The 14,370-nt window shown below is 40.3% G+C and overlaps 1 protein-coding gene across 1 annotated transcript in view; it reads left to right on the forward strand.

Moving 5' to 3' along the window:
* Positions 1–14,370, forward strand: part of pcxb (pyruvate carboxylase b) — a 283,978-nt gene that overhangs the window by 131,978 nt on the left and 137,630 nt on the right. The window contains exon 12 of the mRNA XM_069159292.1: positions 5,737–5,919. Within this exon, the coding sequence (XP_069015393.1) occupies positions 5,737–5,919 (183 nt within the window). The remainder of the gene's footprint in view (positions 1–5,736; positions 5,920–14,370) is intronic.

Genomic DNA, 14,370 nt, shown 5'->3' on the forward strand with positions numbered 1-14,370 from the left:
TTTGTATCTGTGAATCTCCAGAGTGCATGAAAGACAGCGGTAAGGCAGACAGAGACAATGACATGGTGAAAGTGTGAGAGAAGAAAGTTGGGTTTTCTTGTTAGACAGCGCCCTGGGCTGAAAGAAGCTGACACCTTGACTTCAATTATTAACACGGTACTTGGCTTTTCATTCAATCCTGCCTGTACAGTATCTCCTTCTCTCCTCTATCTTTTTCTGCCTACAAGATTTTCTCTTGGGTTTGAGTCGTCATTGAGGGAATGAGATAAAGGCACCGTCTTGTCTCTGTGGGATGTTGCTGTGGTACTTTTCTTCTCATAGACGCCTGAGGCCATATTATACTATTCACATATATTCACAAAGGCACCACATAAAAGTCCACTATCCCTCATTAGCACATGGCAGACAGAAGTAAATATGGAAATATACCGGCTTAATGAGCCAAAAGTGAGAAAACGTTTTTGTTTATTGGGGCTAATTATTGGGAATTCTCTCATACAATACTTCAGATGAGGTTTGGTTCAAAGATAAACATAACAGTGCATTTCTAACTGCGTGTCCACAGTCTCTGAAAGCCCTCCAGGATTCCATTTTTTGTGTCTTGTTTTGACTTTAGATTTGTATTTCCCTGTTAAACAGCTTCCATCTGAGTGGTTCCAATAACTTCTCTGTGTGAGGTTTGTGGGTTTCTGTCCAGCTACAGATTCTGTATATATGTGTCTGCTCAGTAAAGTGTAACAGTGCGCATCTGTCTTGCTCCATGTTTGATTAGTCTCCTGACACAAGCAGGACAGGGTTGTTTACACTTCAAAATCTGATTTAAAAACAATATTGGCCCATAGTTAAGGGATCAAAATGTTTTCTGTATTTATTGCTGTCTGGTGTGTATTAAAGCATGTATGAACATGCAAATATGTTGACAATATTGTTGTTTTGTTGTGTGTATCCAGTTCACAGAGACTGTGCAGTCATTCTTCTTACAGAAGGTCATAGATTCCTGTCAGGGTTTTTTATCGTAAATACTTCCATGAGATTCTTCTGTTTGTCTTGCATCACAAGCAAACTGTTTTACACAAAAATACATGAAAAAGTATGAAATGTATTACAAACCATTTCTTGTCGTTCAAGTTGCTTATGTTCAAGAACATATTCCAAGCCTGACACATAATGCTGTTAAAGATTCTTCCTGTGATTTAACATGATTAGTCATTTAAAGTCATTAAAATCAGAAGAGCCAGAAACATCACAAATTATTTACGTAAACACAAGAAAACCTGCTAAATTCACCACTTACCGCTCCCATTTAGACCATCTGCTGAAATTCTTTTGTAACTTCTTGTTTCCAAAGTGATTCATTATCTCTTACTACATTGTGGTATTCACTTTCATTTAACCTTAAAAATTCTCTCTAATTAAGTGCATTCTTCTTTATGGTTTTTAGAACGCTCAGAGAGCAGCTTGAACGATCCTGTTAGAAAACACAACTACTCTCACACCTGGTAAAAATGTCAAGCAGAAAACAAAGTAATTACTGTTGTCACTAACCATCTGGCCTCACAACACACTTGTTGAATTACAAGCCCTCTTCCTACTCTTTCTTTTTTTCTTTTCTGTTGCAGTTGTTGCCATGCAACAATCAACGGTGGCATTTCTGATTGTTGCACATTTGTTTACTCTGTGGATGTACACTGATACATCGCGTAAGCTCATGTTCACAAAAATTATTTTACAGAAAGGAAGAACACCAATCAGGACCGTTTTTAATGAATTTTGCCTGCACAAACTGACATCCAGTCGACACATCTAGTTGCCGTGAACATCTCCGAGATGTGAAACTGTCTTCAGAGGCTGTTGGGTGCCCCTCACAGCTTTGAAAAGTTTACACCAACAACAAAGTGGCGGTGTCGGGGAACAGAATTGCCTTTGAGCTAATCACTGATCCTTCGTCTTCGTCTTTTATCACTTCAAGTTCTGGATAAAAGTGTTAGCCAAATGCCTCTCATTATGCAACGGGGTGTTGCTGAAAATAGCCTTGACGCTCAGTTAACTTGTGTGAAGACTATAGACTGAATAAGTCAAAGAGCCGCATCAATTTTAGTGTAAGCAATGTTTAGTGTTTTCCTTCCCCCTGGGGATGCACAAGTTTGATATTAAATAACGGCATGCAAAGGGACCCAGGGCAGCTGTCAGGCAGCCAGTCACTCACTTTAACACAGCAGTCAGCACTAACAGCTGCATTGGTCTTGTTTATATGCCCGATCTGCAGCGTTAAGGGGTGACAAAGAACAATTTTAAAATATAGCCTGTTCACAGGAAGGAAAGATTTAATGAGAAGTGAAGAAAAGTAAACAGAGTGTAGATTTTCCCTGGGGTATTTGCACAGAGGAGAGTTGGCAACTGCCTGAAGACTGTGGAAACAAAGTGCCCTAGAGCCCCATTGGCAATACCGATAAGCCACAGTTGGCAAAATGTATCCCATCAAAGGCTCTGTTAGATGTTTTTTTTTTTTCTTTGTGGGCAGCAGCATGAAACGGAGAAATCAATTTATTTAGGAATACATATTTACAGAATGCATGTTTTCAGAGCTTTAAGTTCTCTGGGTTTCACTTTTTTTTGTAGTCAGTGCAGAAAGTGTCCCTGCTTTATGTGTGACAGTAAAATATAAAATTTGTTATCCAGGTTTTGTCAGTCTGAATTTGTCTGTTTGGGGAATGGTGCAGACAAAATGTCATTATTTGAGAAGTGGTGACGGCCTTCCTGCAGAGATCGGCGTTACATTGAAGAATGCTACAATTTTAAAGAATTGTTCCAACCTTTAAATGGATCAGTCGCCATTTAAAAGAAAATAATTCAGTCCTCAGGCAATCTTTTGTGTAAGCACGGTTGCAAGCTCTGCTAAATAATAAACCGTAATGGCGCAGTCGAACCCTTTTTATAATTCCCCGGGTGTTCTGTGGGCATCATGTTCTTCAAATGCAACGTCCTTTGAATTGATAACGATTTATTCTATGCAAGGCAGCTTGTCGAGTTATTCACATTCACAGCACAGAGTGTGAGTGTGGAATTTTGAGATCTACTTGAGTAACACTTGAGGAGCTGATGACCAGCCCCGAGCCTTTTAAAACTCAAAGGGCTTTGTGAAAATCACAACCTGGAAATTGGGGCTTTGAGCCTTGAAACGGAATATTGCTCAGGTGTGGAGGCGGGAACGCTCGTGACAGTTTCCCTCTCCCTCAGCATCTCTTCCATTTCTGCTTAATGTACTATAGGCAGCCTCTTTTCACTTAGTGTCCGGTTTAGCTAAAAAAGATCAGACCTCCGCCTCGTGAAGGAGATTTCTATCTGAAAAATACATTAATAGCCACTCATGGCAGGAACTTAGCATTCAGCTGGATGGTGAGACATATTGATCTCTAAATTACCTTTCCATATTATTTTTTTCCTTGCTGTTGCATTACATTTAACTTAAATGTGCTGTATGTTCCTTTTGGTGCATGCCATATTTACTTTGAATGACACAGGTACTGTATCGCTGGAGCACAGAATCGCTTCATAGATACCTGATGTTGAATGGTCCTTTGTTTGTTCTACCATAGGCCATTTGTCTTTGTGCAGTAATATTTTAACATATTTTTGCAACATGCTTTATAGAGGGAATTTATAGAGGGAATTATACAGTCACTATATTGGATGATTATGAGCCAGTGCAGATGAATGGGAATGAAGTGAATGGTTTTAAAGACAGGGAGTAAAATCATTCCTGATAAAATGTCGAGTTGTAAAGAGCTATAATGAAAATATATTGATGGTCATGAATAAAGGCAGCGCTGCACTTCACCATTGTCTGAAAATATTACCAGCATGTCATCACTGTGGTGCAACATTGTTATAATTATAATTTCTACTCCTCTTCCTCTTCCAGCTCTCGAGGGGCTCCATATGTCGTAGTGTTGGACACTCCCCACTCCTCTTCACATCTCCTCTCCTCCCTCTCTGCTCTCTTGCCAAGTGGTTTGGAACAGTTCAGCCTTTCCATCGCTCACTCATCTCATGCTTGTTTTCTGCCCTCTCATCTCCTTACTTTTGCTCTCCTTGTATATCAGGCTGTTATTGTCCACTGAGTGCAGGTTGATTAATGATTACATTGCAGGCGCCTAACAGATGTGATGCTTTGCATACCTGCTTTGCCCACATTACAATCCTTTAAACAAGCCATTAACAGTATGTGAACAGTGCTGACACAGCAGAACAAGTAAAGGATGAAAATTCCTGCACTGTTGCAAACAAACATTCAGCCGACGATAGCAAAGACAAATATTTCACTCATAGCCTCCATATAAAAGTGGACGTAGTTTCTGGGTCTGAAAAATAAGGCGGATGCAAAAGTGCATTAAGCTGTGGTACCATCAAGTGCCACTAGAGGTTGCCTCCAAAAGGCCTCTGGCTCCATAGACTCCCATTCAACTAGTTTCATAAAATTCGAAGTCAGTTTCTCAACAAGTTATTTCACTTCTTTTTATTAGTTTTCTAGCCGTCCATCTGAAACAATACCGTCATTAATTTGATTAATAGGGTCCAAAAGGCTGTGTTTTTTGGGGCATTTCTTGATTGACAGGCCTGTGGTGCAGTTAGGTTATGGCTATCAGTGGGCGGGACCCAGTATCGGCAGGTTTCCAATCAGATCGAGTCAGATCCACCACTCGCTGCCCCCCAGGTCACTTCTGCTTCTTCGGGACTAGCAAGATGGCGACAGACAAAATCCGAACAAGAAGCTTCATAACCGGTGTTCATAAACCATCGGGTGATGTCACTGCTAGATGCTGCTTGGTTTCACTCTGCATGTTTCACTTGCAGGAAGGATGCAAAGTCTTCATTTTGCAGCATTTTCGATTCACATTTGGAATTTAAAGGAGGAATTGATATGAAAGACACAACAAAGGTCAAGAGCTGGATTTGAACCTTGCACACCGACACACCTCGGTTGCATGGAGCCACCAGGATACTTCTCCTGCCTGTTTACTTTCTCTGTTTCTTTTAGTGTCTGAACAGGTGTTTGTCTGCACTGGCATCCAGCTCAAACATTGGATTGCAAGCACTTGTACTACTATTGTTTCCTAAGTACTATAATGAGAAGTGTTCAATGAGGAAGAGCAGTCTCACGTAAATAACACAAATATGTGTTTTTCCTGCATCAAAAAAAATACAAATAATGTGTCTGATAAAAGATGCATACTCTGAGATTACTGGACCTTGAAGGATGAAACAATAAGAGCCCTAATGAAAACACCAAACTTTAATTACAAATTGTGCAAGTGTATTTTTGTGCCAACTAGGGCAAAATCCAACGTACTGAAATCCACAGGAACACTGAATATTCTTTATTTGCAGACTTTCCATTCAGAATGTTAAGTAGGACCGAAAATATATTCATACCAGAAATAACCAAAATCAAATCAATATTTGTTGTGACCCGTTTGACTTTAAAACTGCACCAGATCTTCTAGGTACACCTTTTCAGTTTTCAAGGTACTCGATAGGTAGGTTGATCCAGCGTCTTGGAGAACTTAATCGGTTGTGTCTCATCCTGTAATTTCATACTAACTCTGATGTTGAGCTCAGGGCTCTCTGTGGCCATATGCATATTTAAATGCATGTGTATGTACTGTGTATGTATGTGCGTAATTACAAGTGAAAGAGGTTTATGTTATATTGTCCCCTCTGTCCTGTTCCTGCCAGGTCTTCAGGAGCGGTGAGGGTATGGGTATCCGTCTGGACAGCGCCTCTGCCTTCCAGGGTGCCATCATTTCGCCCCACTATGACTCGTTGCTGGTCAAAGTTATCGCCAGTGGAAAGGACCTGCAGACAGCTGCCTCCAAGATGAGCCGAGCCCTGGCCGAGTTCAGAGTGCGAGGGGTCAAGGTAGGAAACTTCAGCCACGTGTGTTTGATTGGTGCACCGGCACCAGAGCTGTGTGCATGGTTTTATATGCATTTTAACGAGTTGCTGACTCGTTGAGCTGATGGATACTCAATGGTTGAAGTTAAAAAGTACTTTGTTGTCAAGCTAAACAAGACGCAGTTGTTATTGACTGTGAAGGCTTTGACATGAGAAGGGACTATTTGACAGTGAAGATGTAATTTTGATTGTGTTCACTCAATTGTGTAGCTGCTGTGTATGGCTTGATGAGAACCCATCAAAAACTATTGAAATCATTCTATTAATGGTGTGATGCAGTTAAAACAGAAAGAGAAAATGTCTGAATCAGCTGCAGAGGACAAGAAGTTACTCTGAAGTGGCGCTCCAGCGTTCTCAGACACTGTGTGTGTGTGTGTGTGTGTGTGTGTGTGTGTGTGTGTGTGTGTATCCTGGTCTGGTTGAATGTTTTTCTTTATTTCTTGGTTTTCAGTATGAAAACATTTGGCGTCAGCGTCTAAAACTGCCTCAAGATAAATCACCGCAAGCAGATAGTGGTCTTTATTATCAGGGAGGTTGTGCTGAACGTTATCAGCATGTGAAAATGGTTCCTTGCAGGCAGCAGTGGTGTCAGCAAAAGCCAGTGTCAACAGTCTTAAGTATTTAGCTGTAAGGGCTGGTCATGTACCCGTCATATAAATCTAATCAGGTCATGAAATGCATCACATGTCTATTAAACTTTTAGATTGGCTCACTGTGAGTGTTTTGTTTTGAAAAGTATTTAAATACTCTCAGGGCCTGGTTTTGAGGGTGATTTACTAACAGTAATTGCGTCTTTGATATCAGGTGAAAATCGCTCTATTTAAATGAGGTATTAAATGAGGTTTTAAAGTGATTCCAGCCGTTCTAACAGAACGACCGCTAAAGCAAAAGGAAATAAATAAATATTAATATAACTAGAACAAAACGCTATATCGGAGATTATCAGCGAGGAAGACAATGCCGTGGGAATGATAAAAAGATCAATACATGAAATTTTGAGAATATCGGCAAGATATTAGGAGAAAAAAAATGGCTTATATTAAAACTTCGGCAAATAAAAGAGGAAGGACGGTGGATGAGATCCTCTAACAAACACCGATCAGCAGGTCCAGCTCTTTCTGTGATGAGCAGGTGACTTTTCATTCAGTGTATTGTGTGTGTGCTTGTGAACCTGATGAAGCTACCTGTGAATTCTGCGGGATACATTCAGCACCTGTGACAGCACACCTGAATAACGGGACTGGGTGGGATATCCAAGCAGCAATACGCTGGAACGACCCAGAGGCAGGAAAATGCTGAGTCGTAAGAAGTTTTAACATTGCTGGTATTTCGTGGCTCTTACTTGTTATTGGTTTTAAATCATCATTCAGTTCATTCAGTAACTCAGGAATGTCATGGGTGGACTGACGATATGTCTGAATAATTCATGCCTCTGGCATCAAAAATGTTTACAGGTGTAAATCCATGTTCTCTGCTCATTCTTTGGTTTCCTGCTTCTCCGTCTCACCACATTAAGAGCAGCCGTCTCCTAATATGCGCATCTGATTATTATGTGCCTTTCAGTTGTACTAAAATACAGGCGCAATCATTTCTCCTATTTCTACTTTCAGGTTTAGTAAATGTCATTGCGGGTGCTAAATGTATCTATTTACATTTCGTTCTTGGACACTTGTTTGCAGGTGGTATGAAGTTTGCACGTGATTTTACACAGGCAGACCTTTTAGTAAATCAGACCCTCAGTGTTAACACTTCATAGAGACCAAACTTCTCTTTATTCATAAACTTTGCAAACATATTAATGAACAATGATGAATGCTTTTGTCAGTTTAATAACATTTACAGTGCTTAAACTACTCTTTATCAGATGGCTGACATTTTACAAACCCAATTAATTGTTCATTTAGACAAAGAAGACGCACCAAGCTGATTTCACAATTATTATTCTTTCTCACGTATGTAACGGCACTTTCACATCTTTAATTTTCACCCAGCAATTAAACCAAGAACATCTTACGATGTGGATGAGCCTGATGTGACGCCTTTTTTTTTTTTTTTTCCAAGACACCTTAAGATGAACAGTATGTGGAGTCTTTAATCAAGCTCCAACCTGAAACAATGCAGCGGCCATTCAAGGTTGTAGATGTTTTTATTGAGGCTATGCATTAACCACATGTGAAGGCCACAAAGAGTCATTATTGCCAAATAAGAATCATTTCATGTCTTGTAGGCAGCTCAGAGTTGCTACGATATATATATTTTTTTAAATAGAATCATAGTAAGCTGAAAGGCAAACATAAATCATTTCACATCAAAATAAATGTAATGCTTTGGTAGTAGCTAAGTGAAAAGATGTCCCAGGTCATTAATTCTCAGTAAAGTCTAATTCAAAATGAAAATGCCATTGATGATTTTTTTTTAAAAGGTTTGCATTGTAAATCACTTAGCAGAGTGTCAAGAAATAAGTGGGAAAAGAGCTTTGTGTGAACAAACACTTGGGTGTTAGTCTAGAAAAAAGGTTTCTTTTTTTTTTTTTAAATTAATAATGAGAAACAACCAATGAGGACACCAGATAATGTGAGCAACCTTGCTAAGTGCTGTTTAGATTTGAAGAAGACGACTTTCTATTCTACACCATCGAACTCATACAAAAGCTGACATTTAACAAGATAGCAAGGTCTTAAAAGATATGTGTTTTGTGAAGATTACCGGTGGCAGGCAGAAACCACGGCTACTTTATTTGTTTTTATTTGAGCACAACTGGCTTCTTTTTATTTTATTATGAAACCATTCATTACATTTCATTTAGCTGACGCTTTTATCCAAAGCGACTTACAATAAGTGCATTTCAACCACGAGGGTACAAAACCCAGAACAACAAGAATCAAGAAAATACTATTTCTTCAAGAAAGCCAAACTACAAAGTTCTTTCAGTAAGTGTCATTTTAAATGCTACTAAAGTTCTACTATTCAAGGTAAATTCGGAAGAAGTGTGTTTTTAGTTTGCGGCGGAAGATGTACAGAGTTTCTGCTGTCCTGATGTTGTTGGGGAGCTCGTTCCACCATCTAGGAGCCAGGACAGCAAACAGTTGTGATTTTGTAGAGTGTTTAGCTCGCAGTGAGGGAGCGACAAGCCGATTGGTAGAAGCAGAGCGGAGGGAGCGGGCTGGGATGTAAGGTTGGACCATGTCCTGGATGTATACTGGACCCGATCTGTTCACAGCAAGGTGCACAAGTACCAATGTTTTGAAACGGATGCGGGAAGCTAATGGTAACCAGTGAAGGGAGCGGAGGAGGAGGAGGAGGAGGAGCGGAGTAGTGGGAGTGAATTTAAGGAGGTTAAAGACCAGTCGAGCTGCGGCATTCTGGACGACCTGCAGAGGTCGGATGGCACGAACAGGTAGACCTGCCAGGAGGGAGTTACAGTAGTCTAGACGTGAGATGACCAGAACCTGGACCAGAACCTGGACCAGAGCCTGGACCAGAACCTGCACCGCCTTCTGAGTGAGAAGAGGACGTATTCTCCTGATGTTGTGCAGCATGTACCTACAGGAACATGTCGTTGCAGTGATGTTGGCAGTAAGAGAGAGTTGACTGTCGAGTGTCACGCTGAGGTTCCTGGCAGTCAGGGTCGGGGATAACACAGAGTTGTCCAAGGTAGTAGTCAGGTCGAGGGTGGGAGAGTCTTTCCCTGGAAGGAAGAGCAGTTCCGTCTTGTCGAGGTTGATTTTCAGGTGGTGTGAGGACATCCACTGAGAGATGTCAGTCAGACAGGCAGAGATTCGTGCGGCTTACCTGTGTTTCAGATCTAAAGACTTGTCACCTGTTTAAACTTGTCTCAAAGGACTTCATGTCAAGGAGAGAGAAGATTGTAAAACATTCTCGTTAAAGTACGCATAGAATATTTTTCCACTTCCTTGTCGATGATGCATGTATCAGCAGTTGAGATGCAGTTGATAATTTCCCAGCTTTTTACAGTCTTAGTTATTGTAACTACAGAATTTCTATGATTTATATATATATATATATATATATATATATATATATAAATCATAGAAATTCTGCACCCACCTGGCAACACAGGTTTAAATATGAATAGACTACCTTTAGTTTCTGAGAACCTGGATAGTTGTATATCTGTTGCCTTGAATTAATGAATTGACCTGTGGTCTTTTCGACCTCCAATAGTGCTTCAGTGTTTGTCTTGCGCAAAGCGTGGTGAAATTGCACAGAGACAAACTGCAGCAATGCACCAGTAAAGACAGGAAAGGAAACTGCTTGCCGGTAAACATGGATGTAAATAATACAGGATCCAAAGTAAAGCAAAATTGTCTTTGCACGTGTTCTGTAAGGAAGGATGTCTGTTCATCCCAATTGTCAGCGATAACTCTTCCAAACACATAAAAGTTAGTTGTAGAGTTCCACAGAGCTCTGTACTAGGACCGATCCTTTTCATGTTATACATGCTTCCCTTATTATTTGAAACCACTGCATACATTTTCATTGCCTCATGTTTATCTGTGAAGCGTAATGAAATAAATCTGTGAAACTTCAAGCATGTCTTGAAGACATAAAGGCCTTCACGACCTGTTATTTTCTACCTCTAAATTCAGACGGAAGTTATAGTTACTCTGGATGGCATTGGCTTTGCCTCCAGCACCACTGTGAGGACACTTGGAATTACTTCTGACCAGGATATGTCCTTTAACTTGCATATAAATTCTCCAGGACTGCCTTCTTTCACCTGCGCAATACTGTCAAAAATTGGGAACAACCACATAAGAATTATTGAATTGTTGGGTTATATTGTAAGGTTATGTTGTAATGACTTAACCAAGTGCTCTGAGATGACTTATGTTGTGATATGGCACTGTTGATAAATTAAATTTAAAATTAAATATATTGTTGAACCTGAAGAAGATGCTCCACTTTAATAAAACTGAATGTAAATATAACTTTTGTTTGTTTACAAGAAAACACCACAGGCTTCCATTAATAGTTTCAGTTATGATGCTAGTTTGCTGTGGACATTCTGCAGCGAGTAATCAATCCGTCCTGTGTTATCTGCCTTTGAGGCATTGTATATATATGGATTAGTACAAACAGTGGACTAAATTGACTCTTTCAGATCCAGTTCATTGCATTTCTCTAGAGCCGTGATAATGAACACTCTGTGGCAAAACATGACCAACAGAAATAGCAGAGCTGTGGTTCAGTTTGTCCTTGTTTTTGTGTGTATGCTGTGGTCTTGCACAGTGTTGCTCGGGCTGCTTGTAGAATGTCACCAGTTATAAGCCCCCAGTGTTGGCAAAAAAAATCCCAGCCCGATTAGGGCTTTGGTCTGCTCACAGAGATATGACACTGAGGGCTGAATTCCTCATCTCCCCGCAAGTTTTATTTTCTTCCCCAAATCAAACGTGTTTACAGTCGGTCTCGGACTGACTAGTACTAGTTTGGTGAGTCCTGTAATCATCAAAGATTCTCAGCAGGGTATAACCTTTAAATAAAAGTTAAAACTAAAACGCACCGGAAAAAGCTTGAGCTCCTCGGCTGACGTCTTGACAACCCGCTGTTCTCCTCCGTTGTGTGGAATTATGTTTGGCATTTCAGCTCTGTTTATCTTCAGCTTCTGCATACAGCATGTGTCCATGTGTGTTTATGTATGTCAGCATCTGTGTGTATTGCACACATTTCTGATTGTGGATTTTTGGGTTTGTGCGCAAATAATGAGCCATGTGTGTTAAAGAGGGAAATGTCAAGCATTCAGCAGCTTAAAAAACTGAGACGGGTGGTGGGGGTGGAGGTGGAGGGGGTGATGGACAGGAAAGAGACAGGACATGAGGCAGGTGGGTAAAGGCAGATGGATAGAGGAGCTGGGGGAAAACGGCAAAAGGGCAATCAAGATGGATAGAGCGTAACATAAAATGACAAGGAATGTAGGGTGACCCATAGAGGCCAGTACACCTGTGGTCTCCGTGTGTGTGTCTGTGATACTCAAGATAGGTAAATTTAGAAGTGCTACAAAGATTGACAAATGTCTGCGTTTTATTTTTGACAACACAAACAAATTAGGATTCTTTAACACTTTTTTTTTTTTCCAAACAGAGGACTCCTTAGCTCAAATTTGTGAGAAACCTCAATAATGCTGAATTCACAGAACGAATATGCAGCTTTCAGGAATAACTGTGTAACTTAATTACCTTAATGACCCCTCCCCCGAGCAGCAGCTGTAACTAGGTATGGAAAAAACATTTCTCCACGTACTGAAGCAATGTGTATGGAGCTGTACTGTTCACATGAAGAGTGAATGGTTGCATGTATATATCGTTTCAGCCCAAATGTATGAGCAAACTGGAAGAAAAACATTTAAATGAATGCATGAACAGAGCAAAAAACTAATGACTGAGTGACTAATCAGGAACAAACAGATACTTCCTTAATACAGATCATCAAATACGTTATCTAAAGAGAGACAGAAAAGTGGAATATTCCCAACGAGAAGAGTTATAAGAGAAAATAAGAGTTAAGCCTGTCGGTTACAATTATACCAAATTCCTCACGGCACTCCCGGGTTCAATATTCTGTTCAGTTTAAAGGTGACTTCAGGAGATTGTGGTGATCAGACATGCGCGTGTCATTTTGAAATTGTGCGTGTGAGTTGGATTGCCCAGTTTGTTTCTTTCAAAGTCATTTTTGCGACACCGGGGGCTGTGCTGTAGGCAGTGTGGTTTCATTACTCTTCATTTTTACACCTCACCTTTAACGGGTGAGAGAATCTGAATCTGAGGTGACCTCAGCTTGCTGCAGCGTCTTGCATGTGTGTGAGTGTGTGTGTGTGTTGGACGGTGAGAGGGGTTCCGGTCCAGAGAGGCTCTTTGAAGAATCTTGTAATGTTTCGCTTCATTATAGCCTGCCTGATCAGAGGCTTCTTCACATCCTCAGATTGCCTCCTGCTTGTACATCTGTTACCTCTGTTGTCATTTGAAGGGAATCTTCTTTTCTTTTTTTTTTACTCGGCACTTTCATACACAGCGCTGTCAAACATTATTATTCAAGGCTCACATGTATGTGTGGACACCTTTTGGACCAGGTCACAGAGGGCTTTACTCGAGAAGAGGTCATTTTAATGCAGGATCATATCCCCGTTGTACTGTCACACTGCTTCCTGCTCAAATCTGCATTTATCGGCCCTCGATTTCATGATCACCTCCTGCTGTAGTCGGAGCTACGTCTCCTTTCTGCCTCCACCTCTTTATTGTTTACTCCTCGGAGCCTTTATTTCCCTGCCTTTCTTTCTTTTCTTTTTTTTTTAACAGTGCATGTCTCACATTATGTTTCATGGAGATTGCATGGAATTTGTACATACAGCAGGAACTTGACATAAAAGAACATGATATACAATCTGAAAGAACAGGAAAAAGTGTAAGTGATGCATTTCCTTGCAACCAGATGTGGGCTACTGTACATTTATAACCACACCTGTGCAGTGAAATAATTATTCAAATAAACAAAACTTTCAAACTCGTCACATTTTCTCACAGTGACTCTCAGTGAATTCATGTTTTCCTGTTTTTGCTGCAGTCGTACTGACACAGCTAAATTTGGGATTTCAGGAAACCAGCAATCCCTCCTCAAATTGAGTATTTTGTTGCCACATACTGTTTCTGTTTAGCAGGTCTTACGTGTGTGTCAGTGTATTTGCACACCTGTCAGGCACTCCGTTTCCCCGTGCTTACGCTGTCCTGTCTCTTTTGTCATACACCAGCTTCTTGCATTTCTCTCTACCTGTAAACAATTCCTTCACTCTCTTCTTTTTTTTATTCTCTGTTGTCTTGCTTCCCAACCTCTTCAACCACTTGACCTCAGTCTGCCTTCATGAGCAAAGTTGTCTTGTAGTTCTCTCATGTGTATCTCTTGTTTTCACATCCCTGAGCCTCCCGTTAACGGTTCACTGACTCGGGTACATGTGTTTTCCCGTGATTCTTGTTTCTTTTTTTTCTACCTTCAGTCTGCCTGTAGAGCAGCCTTCTTTATAGCTGTTATTTATATTGATTAATGTAATTTATTAGTCTAATCAGCAATATCTATTGCTTAATCCAAGATCTGAAGACAGTTTCATTTGCATCCAAATTGAACTGAAAAGTAAATCACCAACATTATTTTAGTGCAATTAAATCAGCATTTGCTTTATGAGTCACAATTTTTGAGTTTGAGTAATATTCAAAATAATAACAATCTCTGTATAGCTGGAAACTCATTTCAAACTGGACAAGACAGCCCTCCTGAAAATAAGTCAGAGAATAGGGGAGAAGATTTACCTTATTTTTTGGGCTAATAATTCGGACCATTTTTTCTTGCTTTTTTCTGCTTTGGTTTCTGGCCTCTCCACTTCTAGTCTCATCAAGATCAGTGTTAATT

The sequence above is a fragment of the Embiotoca jacksoni genome, unplaced genomic scaffold (genome assembly GCF_022577435.1).
Source record: "Embiotoca jacksoni isolate LCO1_2020_lvr unplaced genomic scaffold, fEmbJac1.0.p SCAF_24, whole genome shotgun sequence".
Classification (NCBI taxonomy): Eukaryota; Metazoa; Chordata; class Actinopteri; family Embiotocidae; genus Embiotoca; species Embiotoca jacksoni.